Source organism: Labeo rohita, chromosome 1, assembly GCF_022985175.1.
Source record: "Labeo rohita strain BAU-BD-2019 chromosome 1, IGBB_LRoh.1.0, whole genome shotgun sequence".
In the NCBI taxonomy this organism is placed as follows: domain Eukaryota; kingdom Metazoa; phylum Chordata; class Actinopteri; order Cypriniformes; family Cyprinidae; genus Labeo; species Labeo rohita.
The window spans coordinates 40,969,080-40,992,584 of NC_066869.1; the positions used below are offsets into that span (position 1 = coordinate 40,969,080).

The window sequence follows — 23,505 nt, forward strand, 5'->3', positions numbered from 1 at the left end:
CTCTCGTGGACATTCCTATCGCGCGGCGAACAGCAGCTGAGCGCGCGTGTCTGTCACTGGTGCTACTGCCATGACGACCGCGTAAACAAACGCACAAACTGTCAGCTCGAGCTAATGCCTCTGGCGGGTGAAGTTTCAGGAGCTCACGGAAAACTTACCTAGCACGCTGGCATCGAGTCAAACGACCCTCTGCCAGCTGTGTAAATCAAACGGGCCCCACAACAACTATCTGCTTCTGTTGAAGATTTAAGGCCTTTTGAGGTCAATAGCGCTACACAAGGGTGTGAGAAAGGATACAAGAGGTAGTACATAAAATCCGTGAGGGAATAATGACCACACATATTAAAATGACAATTCGTTTTGTTTTATGACATTTACATTGCTTTCTACACTCTTAAGTGGTAGCGTGTAAAGATCAATTATATAAATAAACATTAATTTATTTGTTACCATATAAGGTAGGTTTTAAATTACATGACATAGCATTTTTACTGTATATAAGCTTATAAAAGCAAACTGTCATCCTATATATCATGTAGCCTATTTGTTTTGAGTGCATAGAGTGCAAACAGACCAAATGAATGAAATAACATCCATTTAACCTCTTCAACATGCAGTTCTCAACCTGTGATGGAACATTCAAAGACTAGGTGATCTTTTTAACAGCCTTTACAAAAGGCAGCTGAGTGGGCCAGTAGATTCCTTTAATGTTACTCGTGTACTATTAACATCACTAGACATATAAGTGATTTTAATAGTGCACTGACGTGCATGTTCCACCAAATGTGTTTTAAGTTGAGGAGGCTTGATTTATTAAACTTGTACAGTTGGATGTATATTCATATAGGCCTAATAGTACCAACATTATTAAAAAAAAAAAAAAAAAAAAAAAAAAAAACTCCTTCAAAGTACTCAGAAAAATATTTAGCACACTAAGTGCTGTATTTATGTATAAGTACAATAATGAGTAAGTATTAAAATAAGCACTATAACTGTATTCATAGACACCTTTCCATAATTTTTGTAATTATGTTTAATTTTATGTTTGTCTGGGCTGGGTCATATGTTTAAATGATAGAAACTCTATGTACTGGTGGATTTTTTTTATCATTATATGAAATGTATTAAACTTATACAACTGGATGTTCTATTTACACTGCAGTTCAAAAGTTTGGATTTGTAATGTTTTTTAAATAAGTTTATTTTGCTCAACAAAGTTCCATTTATTTAATCAAAAATACTATATACACTACCGTTCAAAAGTTTGGGGTCAGTACATTTTTATTGTTTCTTTTTTTTTTTTTTTAAGAAATTTATACTTTTATTCACCAAGGATGTAGTAAGTTAATAATTAAAAGTTTATTAAAAGTTAATAATAAATAATTTACATTGTTATAAAATATTTATATTTTGAATAAACACTGTACTTTTTAAACTTGTTATTCATGAAAGAATCCTGAAAAAAAAAAAAAAAAAAAAAAAATCACAGGTTCCAAAAAATATTTGGCAGCACAACTGTTGATATTATCCAACATTGATCATTCTAATAAAAAATCCGCATATTAGAATGATTTCTGAAGGATCATGTGACACTTAAGACTGGAGTAACAGCTGATAAAAATTCAGCTTTTCATCACAGGAATAAATTCTATTTTAAAGTATGTTAAAATAAAAAAAACATTATTTTATATTGTAAAAACATTTTGCAATATTACTGTTTTTTTTTTCTATATTTTTAATCAAATAAATGCAGCCTTGATGAGCATAAGAGACTTCTTTAAAGACTATTACAAGTCTTACTGACCCCAAACTTTTGAACGGTAGTGTATATATATATATATATATATATATATGAAATATTACTGCAATTTAAAATAATGGTTTTCTATTTTAATATACTTTAAAATATATTTTTTTCCATGATGCAAATCTAAATTTTCAGCATCATTACTCCAGTATTCAGTGTCACATGATCCCTCAGAAATCATTCTAATAAGCTGATTTATTATCACTGTTGGCAACAGTTGTGCTGATCAATATTTTTTTTGGACCTGTGAAACTTTTTTTCAGGATTTTTTGATGAATAAAAACTATAAAATAACAGCATTTATTCAAAATAGAAATCTTTTTTAACAATAGTCTTTGCTATCACTTTTTATCAATTTAACACATCCTTGCTGAATAAAAGTATTAATTTCTTTCAAAAAAAGAAATAAAAATGTACTGACCCCAAACTTTTGAACAGTAGTGTATATTAATAGAAAATATTTTTATTTTAAATAAATGTTGTTCTTTTAAATGTTTTATTTATCAAATAATCCTGAAAGAAAGTATCATAACATAATTTCCAACAACAATTTCCAACATTGATAATAAATTATATATTACAATGATTTCTGACAGATCATGTAACACTGAAGACTGGAGCAATGATGCTAAAAATTCAGCTTTGATCACATGAATAAATTCTATTTTAAAGTATAATGGAATTTTTTAATTTGCAACAGTATGTCACAATATTACAGTTTTTCTGTAATTTTAACCAAATAAATGCAGCCTTGACAAGCAGAAAAAATCTTACTGATTCCAAACTTTTGAAACGCAGTGTATATAGGCTAGTATTCACATTATTCTCTTTCAGAATACTCAGAAAAAAAAATTAAAATACTCATTGTGTTATAATTTATTGTTATTAAGCAGGTTGTAGCATCTTAATTTGTGTCGTGTTATGACTTAATAATAGAATATGTGTCTAATACCATATAATATTATAAATTATATTTAATTAGTTTTTCTCTGGTCATATTTTTAAGTGGTAGCAGCTTTCATGATAAAGCAATATGTGCTGGTTATTTTTTGATTATTATATGAAATTTTTAATAGTTCACCCAAAAATGAAAATTCTGTAATTGATTATTACTATTAGTACTTTTTTATTAATGTCTTTACTACCTTTCTGGGCCTTGAACATTGTACCATTGCTGTTTATGCAGGGTCAGAAAACTCGGATTTCATCAAAAATATCTTCATTTGTCTTCTGAAGATGAACGAAGATCTTATGGGTTTGGAACGACATGAGGGTGAGTAATTAATGACTGAATTTTTATTTTGGGGTGAACTATCCCTTTAACCAATCTTTATGGGATTAATTTGAATATCACATTTATAGTAAGCATATGTTACGCTGACAAAAATAACAATGCATTCCTTCTAAAATTGGTACATAGATTGGCCTGCAGATCCATATACCTTTAATATGTGATCAATGTAACAAAAAAGACAAAAAGAAAATGAACAGGGAGGACAGATGATGGAAAAGAAGGGTAAAACAGAACAAAAGCATAAGGAGCATAATACTGTGAGACAGCAACATGCCTGCACTGCAAACTGAGGTAATTGGCAACATAAGTACAAGATTGAGACAGTTTTTAAATGTACAAGTATTTTCAGTTCAAGCATTATTATTATACACTGACATACAGAACTCCCCAATGATCCGTCGCTATTATCATAATTCTCATCACAGTGAGAGGAAACAGACACACATTTACTCCGTCTCTCTCACATACACAACACACAAAATCTTTCTCTATCTCTTTTTCTCTCTCGTTCACACAAGCCATGCTTCACTCAGTCAGAACTTGCTACTACCTACTACAGGTAGGTAAAAAGGAGTCCATAAAAATGTAAAAATACAAACACTTTATACAAAAATGATAACTTGAAAACTTTGGCTTAATTATGCAGTGCTGGATGAACAAAAATAGTTGCCTCAAAAAGTCTACAAACTACATAAACAGCAAATGTTACACAAGTTTGTAAAACTGCTTAAAATGTTTCCTCTTTAGCTTTTGAACATTGCAAAAGTCACAGATCACGAGGCAACACCGGGTAGGAATTGATGAAGACAGATGTGGGAAACTGTGAAACATGTCTGAGGAATTTTTTTTGGGGAGTGGGAGGAGGACACACTCCGACAGACAGACAAAGACCATCCTGAGAAGGAAAAGGAAAAAACAGACGAATCAAGGGAACGATAAATTTCAAGGATTAATTATATAAATCTAATAGAGAGGCTTAAGGTACACGTATGGGTGTTTCTTTAACCGTGCACATTTTGACCCTATGGATTTTTAGAAAAAAAATATTATTAGTAAATTTGATTTGTCTACTAATAATGTTCTAATACAAACATTTAGAACTGTATAATTTTTATACATTCTTTTTTTCTTTTAACCGATATAAATTTCAACATTTTACGTGGTCTTTCTTTCCTAACTTTTAAGAAAATTAAATAATATTTTGACTTTTCATTGCAAAATATGACAAGGCAAAATTAGAAAAGACACAATTTCAACAAAATCTTTTTACCTTGATTTTTCTATTTAAAAAAAATGGAAAAACTATTTAAAATTGTTAGTTGTGATGGAAATTAGTGAAGTGAAGTGATACTTTGTGCAAAAAATTACATGCTCTTTTTTACACAATGACTACTGAGCTTATGCTTATTTGGAAGAAAAAAAGAAAAACAAAAGTAATTTAAAGCAACATTTTTTGTTTTATTAAAAAATGTTTTTACTGTTAAACCCCTGGCATGCAAGTTCATAATTAAAGAAACACCCACACATCAGACACTTGCAACCGAAATGCTATCAACACATTTTAAATATACTACTGTACATCATGCAGCACAGCATAAATGGAATGGCATGAAACACAAGATTGGAGTAAGTCTGAATGGCAATGCTTGGTGTCTTTCTACCACAAACATTAAATATGCAGACCATATTTCTTTCATCGCTGCAGCCAGTATTGCAGCAGACTGCAGAATCCCTAAAGTTCACATACGAAGGTCCCTCTCACTCCGTCTCTCTCTCTATAAAAAGGTTTGACCCTGCTGCAGCTTGCTGGTCCTCTGATCGGCCCCAGCAGCTGTCATCCTACTGCCTCAGCACAACAAATACTTTACTCGCCTACTGACCTTTCCACACATGTACACACGCTCCAGCTCACACTCACACATGCATACTGTCAAGTGCCAGCAATAGTTGCCAGGGTTTGGTATTTCTATGATTTTGTCGATGTGCATCATGAGAAAAACATGATCTTTGTGACATTCACTTTTTGTGACTTGTGCATACGTGACTATTAATCAAGCTCATGCAAAAGTCATGCAATCTGAGTGTTGGTTCCTCTGAAGATTTCGGTCTCATCTTACCTAAACATCTTAGAAAGTGTTTTACTTGCCACCCTGGCCTTTATTTTGTTACTCACACTATTCTTTGCTTTGATTCAAACCGAAAAATGTAATCAAATGTGTTACTGGTGACGAATCAACATCAATACATCACACAGATATTGTAAAGCATTAAAAACATGAAAACCTGAACACATGAAACAAAGTCTCAACTTTTCATTAATATTCAAGCCCAAGCACATACATGAGTATTATAGACTGCGAAACTCATAACTTCATTCATTCATTCACTGTTTCACTAAATATTGCTCCACATAAACAAACATACAGACACAAAAGCAGAAAAAACATTCTTTTTTTCTGTCGTTATATATGCCCTAGTGAAAAATAAATGCAATATAATGTATTTAAAATACATTTATTTTATGCTAAGTATACTACAAATACATTTACATATTGATGTACTTAAAATACCCTGGAATTGTATTTTTAGTATACTAAACTGGTATACTTAAAATCTGCTAAATTGGAACAACTAGGCTAATTTTGTACTTTATGCACTTTGCAATTGTGGAGAAGTACAGCTGAAGTCCAACTAAAGATATACTTAAGTATATTTGATTGTGCTAAAGTGGAACTATTGCAAGTATACTTTAGATACACTTCAAATATCTTGCATTTAAAGACTGACATTATTCAAAGGTCATACAATATCAATAGTAATATTAAAACACATTAATATCAGGAAAAGTGCATTGTGTAGTAGTACTCCAAATGAAGCTTGATTATATTTTTATATAAGCAAGTCTTATGTCAGTATATATGTTAATAAATTTGAACTATACTTAGTATGAAATAAATGTATTACTTTTTTATTAGGGTGTTTTATAGCATATGCTAAATATTGTTAAAAATTATTATTATTAAGTGTAAGCAGTGAAACAAGTGCAAATCTGTTTTATTTAACAACAAAAAAGTATACCATACTTGAAAATGTATGAATTAACCCTAGTAAAACAGAGATATATTTAAAAAAACATTTGTTTCATACTAAATGCAGTTCAAATCTATTAACATATTTACTGACATATCGCTTGAGATGTACTGATATATAAATTATAATTACATTTTATTTGGAGTACTACTTGTGCACAATGCACGTTTTTTACTGTTTAGCCTAAAATGTGTTTTAATCTCCTTATTGATGAGGATTGTATGAGCACAATTAAATATACTTAAGCGCTACTTCTGCACAATATTAGGTACAAAAAATTAGTTTTTCCAGTTTAGCAGACTTTAAGCCAGTTTAGTATACCAAAAGTATAATTGCAAAGTATTTTTATTAAGTACATAAATAAATGTATTTGCAGTATACTTAAAATGAAATGTATTTAAAATACATTTTAATATATTTACCCTAGTGTAAAATAAATATACTAAAATATATTTAAAATACATTTATTTCAAGCTAAATACATTTACATATGACGTACAATGTGCATAAAAATACCCTGCAATTACACTTTTAATGTACTAGACTTGTATATTTAGTAAGTCTGTTAAATTGTAACAACTAATTTTGTACTTAATGCACTTTAATTGTGCAGAAGTAGTGCTGAAGTCCAACTAAAGGTAATATGGATTGTATGATCTTTAAATAATATCGGTCTTTAAATGCAAAATATTTACCTACTGCAATAGTTCCACTTTAGTCTAATCAAATATATTTAAGTATATATTTGATTAGACCGGAACTTAAAGTGGAACTATTGCAGTAGGCAAATATTTTGCATTTAAAGACCAATATTATTTAAAGATCATACAATCCTCATCAACAGTGACATTAAAACATATTTTAGGCTTAATTTTAAGAAATGTGCATTGTGCACAAGTAGTACTCCAAACAGAGTTTAATTACAATTTTTATATCAGTACGTCTCGAGCAATATGTCAGTAAATACAGTATGTTAATAGACTTGAACTATACTTAGTATACAATAATTGCATTTTAAATCTATTACTTTTTTACTAGGGTATTTTTCACTAGGGAAGTGCAAATAAATATCAAACTGCATCAATATCAAATCTAAACAAATGATGTTTAGCCTCTTTTTTAGAATGACTAACACTAAAAAAAGGATAAAGGATAAATTATTTTTTACACTTTAGGTACTAAAATGTACTTTTAAAGTACCGAAATGTACCATTTAGGGGTAAATAAGCTACAAATATGTACTTTTTAGCTTTTGCACCAACCCAGTGACAGCTTTGTACCTTTTTTATTCTGGGAGTGAATGTATGAAGTCAATTCCCATGGTGTAGTTCAATCACACTAACTAGATACTTTTTGTCTTAAGTTTTTAAAAGTTTATCATTTGAAATGTATTTTGTAAAACATTTTACTACCCTCTGCCATCCTTTTTTAATAAATTGATTACGTTATATATTAATTAAGCTCGAAACGCTTCCAATAATTTTTTTTGTTTTAAGCAAATGCAACTTAATTTATTTTCGTCGCTTGACTTGAAGACACCCATGCATTTTTTCCATTGCACACACACATCCATGCATTGTCCACTTACCTTCCGTTACCGATGCTCCACCACAAAGCTCATAGTTGTGCCATCAAAGGAGGGAGGAGCAACAATACGTGCACCTTGCTGGGATGTAATGCTGATGACCGGTTTGTTGGTGCTACTGGGAACTGCGGTGCCCTGCGGAATCAGATACATACTGCCCGTCTCGACCGTGTCCTCACCCTCCGAGCAGGTGGATGAGTGGGACTGGGGGACCGGGTGTGGATGGGGTGGCATCAGGGTCGAGGGGTAGACCAAATAGGTGGGGGGATAAGCTGCCGCAGGACTGAGGGCGACCGGCGAGACAGACACAGGCACTGGGGTGAGTGATAACGGAATGTCCAAGTACTGACCAGTCTCAGGATGGTAAAAGCGCTGGGCGGCTGGCTGCATGGGCACAGGGGTGTCCACTAAGTAGTACTGGCCAGTGGCGGGGTCCAACAGGAGCTTGCGCTGGATGTGAGGCGGCGGGACGTCCGCCGGTGGTGTGAAGCAGAGCAGCTGTGGTTGAGGGGCAGGTACAGCTGGCAGGGGCATGGCGTGATGATATATCGTGGCTGTTTGACTATCAGGAGACCAAGACTCCATTACAATAGGTGAGCGTTGCAAGGGCTGATGGGAAGGCTTTGGGTGCGAGCCTTGTGTCTGTGAGGGTTTCGAATCAGAAGTGTGGGCTTTAACAGGGATTGTTAGGTAATTGTCTGAATCTGTCTGTTGGTGCTCTTTCTGGTGCTTTTCCTCACTTTTTGATTTAGAAGGACAGATTTTCAGCGACACAGGAGCTTTGTGAGATTGAAGGGTGGAAAGCATTTGCTGAGTGCCATCATTTGTTGGAGTTGTACGTGTAGGTGCTTTGAGGTTACTGCCGTGACTAAAAACGCACTTGTCGTTGAAAGAATCTGCCCTTTGGGTTTCTAACCTAGCCGTGTCTTCCTGACCTGTTGGCATACACATTTTATCCTCGTCAACACCGGAGGTTGTGGTCGACTGTTCAGCGTGCAGCTGTGAGCTAGTGTCCGCTTTCCCATATTCGTTCTCAAAGTCCGTTTTGGTCATGACTCCTTGCTCCTCTCGCGTGATGAGCGACAGCACGTGGCTGTCCGTGATTGGTCGCGGGGCTTGGGTTTTGCGCTTCCATTCGTTCCTATCGAAAACGTACAGTTGCTCCATAGTTTTCACAGCTGCCTTTAACTTTTCAAGAGCTATTTGATTTGAAACCTTCGACTCGGGTTTCTTCTCGCTGCCTTCTGTTGATTTTTCTGGTTTTCGTTTTGCCGCTTTAGCATCGATTTTTAAGCTAAACTCTGGTTGTTCAGACACGGGTTGCTTAGTGCATGGCACTCTGGGTGCGGCGCGAACGGTTTCACTTTTAGTAGGCCCATCTGAGAGATTAGGCGATAATCTTGCCATTTCACCCACAGGCTCGGAGGGTTTTACAGCATTGTTTGTGTTCACAGACTGGCATTTTATGACCATTGGTGTAGGAAATGGTTTCTTGTCAGGTCCCCGATTAACAGGTTTGCTCTCCTCTCGTAATGGTGTGGATGCCATCCCGGAAGCATTTTCTAGCGCTACGAACCGATATGAGCTTTTTACCAATTTGCGCACATCTCTAACCTGGTGAATAGGTGTCTGGAACTTACACTTACTATCTCTAATATCCCTCACCATAAAATGTGGCACTTTGTCTGGTATGGTCAACGAATGGCTTTTAGATTCGCTCGTCGCCTTTTTAGCATTGGTGCCATGATGGATGTTAGGCGTTAACAGATTGGTGATATTGAACTGATTGCTTTTGTTTTCTTTAACGCTTCGCAGGCGTATTTTAATTTCGGGGGCTTTTTGACACTGTGAGGTTTGGTCTGTGTCCGCAGGGCTACAGATCTGGCCAGAGCTCAGTTTTCCGCACCCTCCCCCATCTGACTCGGCAAGATCTCCAGTCACTTTCAGATTATGTAATGAAAGCCCGGCAGCTTCCTTTTCCTTAGGCATAAGCTGCGAGCTAGGGACATACAAGTGAGACATCTTAATCATCTTACTGCTCTCACCCTCAACACTTTCACTGCTTTCCATCACAGGTCTAATTGAGGTGTCTGGCATTGGCGACTCCTCCTCCGGTGCGCACTGGGATTCTCCATCACCTTGCATATCCTGTTCTCCATCTTTCCAGGTTTTGAAAGCACTCTTTAGAAAGGGAGGCTTTAGTGGTTCGCTTGGGTCTGATTTAGAGGTCATTTCTGGGTCACAGGGTGACTCAGCAGCACATGGATTCTCTTGAGGCTGGTCTGTTGCATCAACTAGTTCCTCTTGAGAGTGTCCTGAGGCACTGTCTGAAATCTGTCTTTGTAAGCCTTTCACACTCTCTTTGCACACTGATGGCACGGGATACGTATCGGTTATCTCACCTCTCTCCATTTTACGCTCTTGCTCAAACTGCATTTTCTTGGAAATTACGTTTTTCAAAAGACTAGAGGCAAAGATGGCTTTTTTGTGGGCTTCTTCAGAAGTTTCACCGAACGGACTTTCCGCTTCACACCCCGTTTTAACTGGCGTGGTGCCCGTAACATCAGCTGTGGAACGTGACATCACGGCATTCAGCGCGCGTTTTGCGCGCCTTTCCCGCGCAGGTATCCCTGCGCCGACGTTACAATTGAAGTTCAAGGTTTCAGTAAGTGTGATGGTCTCACCCGGTTTGCTTCGTAACTCAATTTTCTTAGACGCCTGTTGCGAGTTCAAGTTATTTTTCAGCGACACAATTTTAGTTTGAGGGCTAGGTGTGTTGGTTTGAACCTCGTCGTTTATGTTTGCACACTCGTTGCTTTTATTTCCCTCCATAATAGGCGTAGAGTTTTTGTGCGCCTCACGTGTCAAATTCCCGTAATTTAAGTCGACGAAAGCGGACCATTTGTTAATGCTCAGCCCGTGTTCTGACACCGAGGATTCACTCGAGCTGCTCAGATTTATGGCATCAAAGTAAGGACAAGCCAAACTCCGGAAGGAACGCGCGGTGAGATTACGCACCTCTTTATCCGCGTCATCCAGTTCGCTGACGGAACTGGACGCGCCGCTGGAATATTCGTTGATGTCTTTTCCCCTCAGTTTGCTCGCAAGGTGCTGGCGACCGGGAGGTGGGATAAAGTAGCGGTCAAACAGGGTCTCGCTTTTGGAGTCGGAGCTTTTAAATGAATAATGACTCCGCTCAGCTGCACGTCTGGTGTGAAAACGGACATTCCTCTGTCCTGAAACACCGGCAGGTTCGTTGACCGCCCGCGAGGACGTTTTGATTGACAGGTGAATATGCCCGGACGAATTTCCAAGCTGTCCGGCGCCCTCATCCGAGCTGGCACATTTATCAGATTCGCAAAGTTCACTTTCGGTGCTGACCAGAGCACCTGTGGCGGAAAGCTTCGCCGCGCGTAAAGTGGGAGGAACTTTATTGCTCTTGGACTTGCTTTGGATTCTTCCAAGAGTCGTCTCGTCGCTGTCAAACGATGCGTAGTCAACAAACGAATATACCAGATTGTCATCCTCGAAATCCCAGCACGATCCCCGACCAAACTCGTAATCCACATCGTGATCTAGCTCCGTCAGCTGAATCTCGTGGGTCGTAATATAGTGCGACTCTACGTCCGCTACGCTTGTGTTGTCCTTTGATTCGCAGCGGCTGTTCAAGTACATGTCGGTGTATTGTAACTCCTCTGTTTCATACGACGCAGATTTTAGATTTTCGGTTTTCACGTTCCTTCCCGCGTCCACATAATCATCTATTAGCGGAGCGCGTTTTTCATAAAGTCCCTCAGAATGGCACGATGAAGTTTTCTCCGGTTTTCCAGTCTCCTCGCGCTCCCCGGGACTCTTATTCCCGGAGATGGATGTGTCGCCTTTACATTTGAATATTGCCAGTTGGTTCCCTTCGCCTGTGAAAGTGACTTTTACTGTCTTAGTGCTGTCAGACTTCATGTCCGATGGGTTGCCCAGGTCTACATAGTTTGTTTCTCGGTGATCGTCACTTTCGCAGTGATCTTTCAGTGGCTTTTTGAACGGTCCGGTGTCCTCTCTGCTCGCCGTTTGAAGGGTCTCCATCTGGTCTTAACGGCGTCCCGCACGGAGATCAGTGGTGTTGCCTCTGACACCGGACCGCAGTACGGTTTGTGTGAGTGAGTGAACTGGTCCTGTGCGAGAGGGGCAAGTGACAAGTGAGCGAGGGGAGACACTGCGACGACGATAGAGGGAGGGGAGAAAGAGAGAGACAGAAAGAGAGAGAGAGAGGTATACTGAGTGTCACTGCACAGGTATGATCCCCTTACCGCTAATCATAGGTCTAGTAACGATAATGACGTAATGCTATAAATGATTATTACATGGCTGACATTAACTTGACACTTTTCTAGGTTGTCCTCTAGGCAAGGAGCAATTAAGGACGTAATACTAATACACGTAATTATATTTCAAGATGTCTGGTAATATTTCAACGTTAAAGGTAAGCTATGTTATGTTAAGGGATAAGTTTAGTCAGGGAATGGGTGAGCAATTTATATTTTTTAAAAACAATTTTTTTTTTTTACAAAAAAATGCCATGTCACATGTTTTGCTTGCAGAACCAGCCATGAGAAGGATTTATGTTTATTTAAATATTTACTTAAATATTATATAGAAGAATTGTTTAAAGAAATCTCTTCTGCTCACCAAGCCTGCATTTATTTGATCAAAAATACAACAAAAGCAGTAATAGTGTGAAATATTTTTTACTATTTAAAATAACTGCTTTCTATTTGAATATATTTTAAAATGTAATTTTATTCCTGTGATCAAAGCTACATTTTCATCATCATTACTCCGGTCTTCAGTGTCACATGATCCTTTTTTAAAAAAAAAAAAATTATAGAAATTAATACTTGTATTTAGCAAGGATTCTTTAAATTGATCAAAAGTGATGTTTATAAATTAACTGTGAACTGTGTTCATCAAAGAAAAAAATTCTACTCAGCTGTTTTTAACATAATAAAAATAAATGTTAAAATTCAGCTTTAAAATCATAGGAATACATTTTAAATAATTGTAAAATATTTTCAAATAGAAAGCAGTTATTTTAATAGTAAAAATATTTCAAAATTTTACTGTTTTTGCTGTACTTTGGACCAAATAAATGCAGGCTTGGTGAGCAGAAACATTTTAAATCTTACAGTTCAAAAACTTTTGACTGGTGGTGTATTTTTTTTTTTTTTAAGATCCTTCAATTGACTGAAAAAAACCTAAGCATTATAATGCATTACTAGAACCCTCAGAACGGTGTGGAAATGTATTAAATATTACTAGTACTTGCTGGCAGGATTTCATTTAGCACCATCCCTTTAAATTTGCCACTATAAGTTTACTAGTAATTGTAAGCTTTGTAATATTAAGGCTTTCTTTCAAATTCAGGAACTATGACTATAAATTCAACCACTGGGACAATTTACCCCAAAGCTTCTGACACAGTTACTATTTTAGGAAGAATGTCTCATGTACTAATTCAAAGCTAACCTTTAGCCTTTAAAATAAATTTATAATTTAAATAATATTCATGTAGAAAGTTTATTTTGACATGCAAAAGACAATTAAAACAATTCTTCAACAAAATTGTGCATGTCTTAATCAAAGGCAGCTGTATATGTGTCCGTAATAAATCTTAATTCACACGATAAATATTGCAGGCACTTTCCTAGATCAAAGGGACGACACATCACACCCCATTCTCCACTACTCTAACAGGTATTATTAGACATCATGTCATAGTCCACAAAGCTTAGAGCAAAACACTATGCTCAGAAGAGCCGTTGGCCTATTGTGGGTGTGCGCCTCCTAGAAGTGCATAACCGCTCGCATAACGCGAGTATAGAAACATTTGTTGTCAACTGAATGTTATCAATGTCCGCCTCTGGGCCACGACAGCTGCATGCCCGTATTAGAGCCAGTGCCTGCTGCCAACCGTGCAGAAAGCAAGTTGGCCCTGGGAAAGAGACATGAGAACCACAACCCAACAAAGAGAGAGAGAGAGAAAAGAACAACTGCAGAGGTGTGAGGGATATGACAGTCTGAAATGATGGCATCCAATAAGAAAGAAGGCAAAACAGACTTTTACAATAAATCTAAGATGGTGACATACAGTCTAATAACAGCACATTCACCTATAAATCCTAATTTTCAAAATGCAACATGAAAGTTTGACCTTGGTAATGCTTTAAAGTAACTAGTGAAAAACTGGGGCTAGTTGTCACATGGGGAAATTAAAAAAAATTCTAAAGTTTTTTTAGTAAGTAAATTTCTCAGTGAAAAGTCCAGTAATTTTTTGTATGTTGGTTACAAAAAAAGTTTAAAACGTTTAATCACCTAGTAAATCAGTGTAACTTTTCATTTAGGAGATTTTCTGTTCATTTTATCCTCCAAAATAAAGTTCTAATATTACATTTTTATAATAGAACATATTTCTGTCAAATTTAAGGAAGCTCATCCAAATATCATCCATAAATCCAAACTGGCATTGACTTTACTGCGTAGAGAGCCGCTACTCTATATACCATGAAATGTTAAATATCCTACCTTATATGTTACCTAGAAAATTACCTTAAAAAATAAAATATCCAGAAAAATGTTATGAAGTAAAAAGTGTGACAATAAGCTTCATAATAAATCATTAACAAAACTGACATTTAAATACTATACCAACATTTAGAAATGCTAACATTTTGTTAAACAGAAATCAATATTTTTTTTAAAGGGCTGTCAAATTGATTAATCACAATTAATCACATGCTAAATAAAAGTATGTTTTTCATATTTATATAGATGATTCACATTATATATAAATATGTCACTTACATTTCTTAAATACATTTACATATAATTTGTATTCATAATGCAAGAACTAATGTTAGTATATAAATATATACAGTACACACACATATTAATTATGTAAACGCAAACTTTTATTTTGAATGCGATTAATCGCAATTAATCACTTTGACAGCTATTTAGACTAAGGTCTAACTTTTTTAACACTAGTTTAATTTTTTAAATACTTTGCATTCATAATAACTAATGTTAATTTATTTATCTAACTGAAATGGTAAACATGTATGAGTATGTGCAGAAATGAACATTAACCAAGATTAAGTGCTATCAAATATTGTTTATTCATATTTCATATTAACTACTGCATTAATAAAAAAAAAAATATATATATATATAGAACTTCATTGAAAAGTGTTAACAACTACTGAATGTACTTGAATTATTAAGCATTTTACAGTGTTTATCAATTTTATTGATTAAGAATGTTGTTATAAAGTGTAATTAAACCATTAAACAACAAATAAAATATAAACTTTTGCAATAACTGTGGAGTTTTATTTATTTTGTACATTTTTTTAGTAGACAATTTGATTGAAAAATGTATCAAAAATTGAAAAAAATATGCCAGGCTACACGTACCCCTCCCTGGCAGTGGTTAATCTATCCTCCAGAGCCGTGGAGGAGCCGGGTACGAGTCTATTTAGGACACCTGCTAACAGTATGTAAAGCATTTGCATATAGAGTAAATAGGCCCGCACACATCTCATGTAATACCATCACGTGTGCGAAAGGGTAAAAGATGGATCCGCTATGACAGCTGTATATATAACGGACTACGCTGAGCGGTTTCAGAGCAGTCGCTTTCACACCAGAACGCGAGCTGCTTAGAAACTTGTCGGTGTCTGAATTTTTAACGACCTCCACAAAGCTGTTAAATTTAGGCAGCTATTTAAAATGCGGACGCCACGCATGCGAGCACTTCGAGATCAGTTACTCACAGAGGGCCATATAAAACAGCAGGTGGCAAATCATGAGTGCCATTAATCAAAGCACAGGCATTAGCGTGGTATGTCCTTCTCTCTTTCTCTCTCACTCTGGTGTGCTTTGCTGGTCTTTCGGCCTTACACTGACCCCAAAGGTCAGCAGAGGTTAAAGGACACAAGCAGCAGCGCAAAGACAATGGGCAATCTATACAATTTAGAGCTCTTCTGTAGTTAATGTTCAAGCTCAAATTAGGCTCTACTATATATTATTAATGATATGTTTTCAACTGTAACTATCAACAAGATCTATTATTACAATACTTGTGCGACTGCAGGTGGACAATTTAGCAGGCAACTCATCTCATGCCCCTGTGTGCATTAGTTGAGTCAGTGTGAATGATGATAAAAGCGTGGAGGGTTTTAAATTTCAGAACTGCTATGCTGAGACTTCACAATTAGGTCATAAGAACGCACCAGGCATGAGAACAGAAATAAAAATGCCCCACTAAAGTTGACAGTTAACACTGTCAAATAATTTTGCGTCTGTAGTATGTCCATAGCTTACATGAGTTTTGACATAGTCTGACAAAATGAATATGCATGCCATTAAATCAATAGAAGGACAATTTACGGTTTGAGGCCTTGACCACGTGGCTTCTAAATTGTTGTAATGGCTAGCTATGAGAAAGATCTAACAGAAAACTAACCCACAAGCTCTGCTCTCAAATGTTTTCAATATTTAGAATAATAATAATTGTTTCTTGAACAGAACTGGAGTAATGATGCTGAAAATTCAGCTTTGCCATCACAGAAATAAATTACATTTTAAAACAGAAAACAGTTATTTTCAATTAAAAAAACAAACAAACTATTTTTACTGTATTTTTTTAAACAAATAAATGCATTCCGTGTGAAAAACCCCTGTTAGAGACTGAAAAATAAATAAATGCGTAATTTGTTTACATTAGAAATAGTTGTTGATTTTTTTTTGGTAGTGCATTAACTAATGTTAGTAAACACAACTTTTAAAAACTTATTTTAATAATACATTAGTAAATGCTGAAATGTAACATTAACTAAGATTAATAGATGCTGTAATTAGTGCTGTCAAATCGATTAATCGCATCCAAAATAAAAGTTTGTGTTTACATAAAATGTGTTTGTACTGTTTATTTATTATGTATATACAAATACACCCACATACATGTATATATTTAGGAAATATATGTAATATATATTTATATTTATATATAATAAATCATATATATATATATATATATATATATATATATATATATTTTAAATTCATGTATGAGTTTGTATTTATATAGACATTATAACTATACACAGTACACACATACATTATGTAAACACAAACTTTTCTTTTGGATGCGATTAATCTTGATTGATCGATTTGACAGCACTAGATGTAACTAATAAACCTTATTGAAAGTGTTACCAAAAAATCTGTAAAAATATTGTTGTACAGTAGTACAAAATACATATATCACATTAACTACTTTAGTATTTTATTAGAGACAAACAAAATTTTTCTTGTTATAACAATTGTTTTTTGGCAATACTGACTTCAGGAATGACATTTCAGGACATTACTAGAGTTGTCCTTCATTTGGTCATATTCTACAGTGGCCCAAAGGGGCCAAAGGACTAAAAAGCTAACAAGATATAGGCGAACACCAATAATGACAGCAATGCAAGGCATGTGTAACCCTGCCTTAGTGGACACCATGACAAAAGGAACGTTCACACGTTCACGCTCTTACTCACATATGCAAGCTTCGCCATGATAAAAGTGGGCATGTGGTTCAATCATATAGTGTCCCTGAAGAATAATAAAATGCATGTTTGTGGTCACTGAGACATCAGATAATAGAAGCTGATAATGGGCAACGTAAACACCAAATGAAGAAACATTTCTAATATGTGCAAAAAAAACATTTATTACAAACAAAGAAATCTTTTTAAACAAATATTTCATAGACTAAATTTATCATTTCTAATACAGCATAAAGTATCTACCCAACACTGGCTTCAAATGTGAAGAAAAAAGTGGTCATTAAGGAATGAATGCATTCGTGCTTCTTGTGAATTAGGAAGCCTTTCAATAGTCACACAGACAGACTGAAACACAACACCGTGAGAGAATCGCTCAGTGTACGTATGGAATTATCAATATCTCTCACTGAACAAACAGGCACTGGACTTTACGAGGTAGGAGAGTGATAAACGAGATCCTGTTACTAATTCAGCATTGGACCAATTTGGTGCTTCTGCCTTGTCATTATGATACACAGAAATAATAATATCACAGTTGTTTGGTAGTCACATCCTAAATATTAAATAAAAACTTGACTGGGATGTAAAATTTAATATTTTGTATCATCATTTGTATTCTCTTCTCCATTTCATAGATTTAGAGTATGTTCAACAGTGTGCTCAACCCAAAAATAACAAAGAACTCAACCTTGCATCATCTATCATTTTGATCTTCCAATTTTGACAATAGCAGCTCTATAGTGCCCTCTTGTGATCAAATCTAGTGCGACATACTCTAATCCTAAAGGAATAATTTAACCAAAAATGAAAATTCTGTTATTAATTACTCACCCTCCCAAAACCTGTAAGACCTTCGTTCATCTTAAGAACACAAATTAAGATATTTTTGATGAAATCCGAGAGCTTTGTGGTCTTGCACAGAGTGATATCAACTGACATTCAAGGCCCAAAAAGGTAGTAAGGACATAAAAAAATACTTTTTGTGCACAAAGAAAACAAAAATAATGACTTTATTCAACATGTCAGGCTTCGCTGTGCATTCATGAGAGTAACGTGCTTTTCTTTGCGCACAAAAAGTGTTCTCGTAGCTTCATAAAATTGCAGTTGAAGCACTGATGTCACATGGATTATTTTAACAATGTCCTTACTAACTTTCTGGGCCTTGAACGTGTCAGTTGCATTACTGTCTATGCAGGGTCAGAAAGCTCTCAGACTTCATCAAAAATATCTCAGTTTATGTTTCGAAGACGAACGAAGGTCTTACGTGTTTAGAACGACATGATGGTGAGCAATTAATGACAGACTTTTCATTTTTGGGTGAACTATCCCTTTAATGCTGACATTTCTAAACATCAGAAGGCATTAACACACATAAACAGCACCACTATGCTGGTTAGGAGTTTCAGATACTCTGAATTGGTTCAAGTAAAAACTGATGCACACCTGTTTGGTACCTGGACTGCGAGGCAATGGAGCGTGTCGAGGACCAGAAACAAGATCAGGATTACTCTTCGCTGACCTGGATCCGGACCCTGCTTCTTCCCTGTACAGTAGCCACAGCAGTGAGACCTCAAAGACGTATTTACATTTTCTCAAAAGTGAGTTCGTGTCCACAGGTTTGACACACTTTCCTGTAGAGATCTTCCTCTGCGTCTAGCAGCTCCTCAGGCCCATAAACATGCTGATGACTGCTGGTATCTTTCTTAAACATACTGCTCCTGACTGCCCGCCTCAACTCTGAAAACCAGATTAAGATGAAAGCAATCTATAAATACACACTGGGACCAAAAGTAGTTTAATTAGTTCTAATTTGTCTAATTAGTATATATTTTTTTTATTACTATTCACTTTTCTAAACATACAACCTTTTCAAGTGGGAAAAGATTTTAGTGTATATTTAAAATCTGGCAGTTAAAGAGTAATTGCACCAGACTGGTCAGCTTTCATACCTTTAACCTTTTTATTAAAGCGTTTCTGCTTTTGCACCTCCCTGTTCTCCTCTCTGTTCTCCTTGGCCTCCTCCAGAGCCTCCTCACTGCCCCACACCTCCAGAGAGCGCTTTACCACCTTAAAGTTAATAAAAATAAATAAAAAATTATTAATATGCACATTTGTGTCTGTAATACTTTTACTTTTATTCAGAAAAGAACACATTTAATTAATAAAGAGACATTTAAAATATTACAAAATAATTATTTTTCAAACAAATGCCATTCTTTAGAACTTTGATCATTGTTTCAAATTTTTTGAATCTTAAACAAAAAATTAAGCACAAGAATATTAAGCAGCATGACTTTTTACAACACTAATATTATAAAGAAATGTTTCTTACGCAACAAGTTAGCACATTACAATGATTTCTGAAGGATCATGTGACACTGGAGTAATGATGGAATAAATCACAGGAATAAATTATATTTTAAAATATCAATTCAAATAGTAAACAGTTATTTAAAATTGTAATGTCTTAATATTATTAATGTTTTAATATTGTTGAACCTACCTGTGACCTTAAGTAGAGTTTCATGTCTCCCCAGCGTGGATTGTGAGGATTTTTCCTCAGAATAAATCGCAGCGGTGGCTCCCTCTTATCCAGATCACAATCCTTCAGGAGGAAATTCTGTTTGGCTTCCGTTCGAGATATTAGCTTGTGCTTGACTTCGTTGTCTCTATGCAAACATATGCAATTAGAAAATGAAATACGCATACACGTTACAGTGCTTGCTTTGAGCAGATGTTGAACTGCAGGTGCACAGGAAGCACAACAAAGTTGTGAAACTGAAATACTGAGATAAATAATGAGATAAATACAATACCAACAGCTCCAGCTGGTAAACTCAGTTGGCTCTGTAACACAATATATTTTAACCCATTATGAATGGATGCCATTTACCTGCACATACCTGCATTTATCACACACAGACAGATCAAAACTGTTGCTGAGATAAGAGTCCATGAATGGTTTTAGACACTCCTCACACATAAGATAATCAGGCTCCATTACTGGGGCTGAAACATATACAATTTTGCACATCTGTTAAAAACAAGTTAAAAAAAACATGCATATATAGGTCAGTAATGTCATTTTTGATCACCTGGTTGCTCAACCACTCTTTTGTCCTGCTGCTCATCCTCAGTTGTCTCCTCTTCAATAAAAAACCCTGCACCTGAGTCTATAGTTTTTGCAACTTTAGCACATGTAGCTCCTGAGGGAAGGAGATAAAGTGTGTGATAAAGTGAAATTTGTCCAAATTCATGTACGTGTTAACAAATGACGAACCTTCTGGAGCTGAAGACGGTCTATTAGCGAGCCTGGCTTGCCTGAGCATCAATGCCCGTTGTCTATTCCGTTCAATCTTGGCCAACATGTGTGGTGTTAAGGACACACTGGAATCGCTTGAAGAGTTTGCAGCATCTGGCAGTGCATCTTGAGAATGACTGGCTTCTGGGACATCCATGATGAGTCTATAAATGTACAACACCAGTTTGGACACATTTAGTCATTCATTTAAGTCACAATAATAATCAGCAATTACAACAAGCAACATTTAACCATAATCATGAAGATAAATATAAATTCTTGAATTAATAAAGAAATTAGAGAAATATATACAGTAACAATAATGTACGTATAAAGCATATAACATCTCCCAAGGTTGGGAATTAAGTAGTGACCAAAAATCAAAACCTTTTAAGCATTTAACCACAAATCCAATGAATGAATGAATGAATGAATGCATTAATAAAATATTAAAGAAATCAAATTTAACATATTATAAATGTACAATGGTAACAATACATGCTCATTTAAGTTGGTTACTACAATCCGTACGATATGAATCAATCACTGAATAAATATATAATATATTAGATAGATTCCTAATCAAATATAATATATTATACATTTACAGTGGTAATTATAACATGTTTACAGCATAAACTATAGTTGGTTACTATATTACATAAAGCAAAGAGCTCGAGACCGACAAGGACTCTATAAGACGATGTCTTACCGCAAACGTAAAAAGTTTTCTCTTTTTATAGCTGGTCCGAAGAGAAATTAAATGAAAAATGTAAAATACCAGTCCAGTGTAACAGTTCAATGTTTACGAGTGTGGTCTAATGAACTACTGAATGTTGTGAACTCCTTCTCCTCTTTGGATATTTTGCATCAAAAGACCAACATCGCCATCTATTGGCTCTTTTGTGGAACTACGTTGAGAAAGAACGCATTAGTGATTACTTTTATCTTAACCATGACTTCCATAAATACCAGCAAAAATTAGTTTATAGCAATATTTAGCAATCTTTTTGTTTTACTTTATTTTTTGATACAATAACAATATTTTATTATATTTTATTTAATTTTTGTTATATTTCATTCTATTTTAACACAACAGCAATATTTTTATTTTATAGACAAGCATTTGTATATTATGATACAACAGCAATGTTTTTATTTTATAGACACAAGCAAAAAAAAAAAAAAAAAAAAAAAAAAAAGGTTGATGCAACAGCAGTATTTAAAAATATAAATTTAAATACATAAATATACATTTAAAAAATGTATTTTATTTTATTAGTTTAAGCCACACAACCTTAGCTTCTAGTGCCATTGTGTATATATTCTAAATTCTGTATTCTACATTCTACATTCTAATGCTATTTCATACACATTCTAAACTAGATTTTGATTTTTTTTTTAATGTTTGTTAGTTCCTGTTGTTCTTTCAATGAGGAAAAGTCTGAATTTTTGGGAAGTAAAACTCCAAAGCCTGATATAATAACTAAGAATGAGGAACTTGGATCAAGCTCTTAATTTAAATTGGAAGTTCTTGATACAGAGCAGGAACTGGAGCTTAAGGGGGGAAAAAAATATAATAAATATATATATATATATATATTATGTATATATATATATATATATATATATATATAAATTATATATAAATATATATATATATATATATATATATATTTATTTATATATATAATTTATATATATAAATATAAATATATATATATATATATATATATATATATATATATATATATATATATATATATATATATATATATATATATATATATATATATATATATATATATATATATACAGGTCCTTTTCAAAAAATTAGCATATTGTGATAAAGTTCATTATTTTCTGTAATGTACTGATAAACATTAGACTTTCATATATTTTAGATTCATTACACACAACTGAAGTAGTTTCAAGCCTTTTATTGTTTTAATATTGATGATTTTGGCATACAGCTCATGAAAACCCAAAATTCCTATCTCAAAAAATTAGCATATCATGAAAAGGTTCTCTAAACGAGCTATTAACCTAATCATCTGAATCAACTAATTAACTCTAAACACCTGCAAAAGATTCCTGAGGCTTTTAAAAACTCCCAGCCTGGTTCATTACTCAAAACCGCAATCATGGGTAAGACTGCTGACCTGACTGCTGTCCAGAAGGCCATCATTGACACCCTCAAGCAAGAGGGTAAGACACAGAAAGAAATTTCTGAACGAATAGGCTGTTCCCAGAGTGCTGTATCACCTCAGTGGGAAGTCTGTGGGAAGGAAAAAGTGTGGCAGAAAACGCTGCACAACGAGAAGAGGTGACCGGACCCTGAGGAAGATTGTGGAGAAGGACCGATTCCAGACCTTGGGGGACCTGCGGAAGCAGTGGACCGAGTCTGGAGTAGAAACATCCAGAGCCACCGTGTACAGGCGTGTGCAGGAAATGGGCTACAGGTGCCGCATTCCCCAGGTCAAGCCACTTTTGAACCAGAAACAGCGGCAGAAGCGCCTGACCTGGGCTACAGAGAAGCAGCACTGGACTGTTGCTCAGTGGTCCAAAGTACTTTTTTTGGATGAAAGCAAATTTTGCATGTCATTCAGAAATCAAGGTGCCAGAGTCTGGAGGAAGACTGGGGAGAGGGAAATGCCAAAATGCCTGAAGTCCAGTGTCAAGTACCCACAGTCAGTGATGGTCTGGGGTGCCATGTCAGCTGCGGTCAATGCAGCTAGCTATCAGGAGATTTTGGAGCACTTCATGCTTCCATCTGCTGAAAAGCTTTATGGAGATGATTTCATTTTTCAGCACGACCTG

The 23,505-nt window shown here is 35.1% G+C and overlaps 2 protein-coding genes across 4 annotated transcripts in view; both read right to left on the bottom strand.

Annotated features, from left to right (window-relative positions):
- The window catches only part of LOC127181166 (uncharacterized protein C4orf54), a 20,855-nt gene extending 8,807 nt beyond the window's left edge, over window positions 1–12,048 (bottom strand). For 2 of the 3 annotated variants that reach the window (XR_007829757.1, XM_051135846.1), the window contains exon 1: window positions 7,780–12,048. Coding sequence is in view for 2 of the 3 variants with exons in the window: in XM_051135846.1 (XP_050991803.1) it covers window positions 7,786–11,856 (4,071 nt within the window). In the remaining variant the exon portion in view is untranslated. Of the gene's footprint in view, window positions 1–2,563; window positions 3,997–7,779 lie in introns of those variants that run through there. The other variant, XM_051135758.1, reaches the window with a different exon arrangement.
- Window positions 12,049–17,521: 5,473 nt separating this feature from the next.
- On the bottom strand, window positions 17,522–21,529 carry xpa (xeroderma pigmentosum, complementation group A). Its single transcript, XM_051136417.1, has 7 exons — window positions 21,398–21,529; window positions 20,665–20,849; window positions 20,480–20,590; window positions 20,288–20,393; window positions 19,888–20,053; window positions 19,334–19,451; window positions 17,522–19,121 (listed from the first exon to the last, which is right to left on the bottom strand). The coding sequence occupies exons 2-7, from the start codon at window positions 20,840–20,842 to the stop codon at window positions 18,967–18,969; spliced, it is 834 nt and encodes a 277-aa protein (XP_050992374.1). The 5' UTR covers window positions 20,843–20,849; window positions 21,398–21,529; the 3' UTR covers window positions 17,522–18,966.
- Between the last annotated feature and the right edge of the window lie 1,976 nt (window positions 21,530–23,505).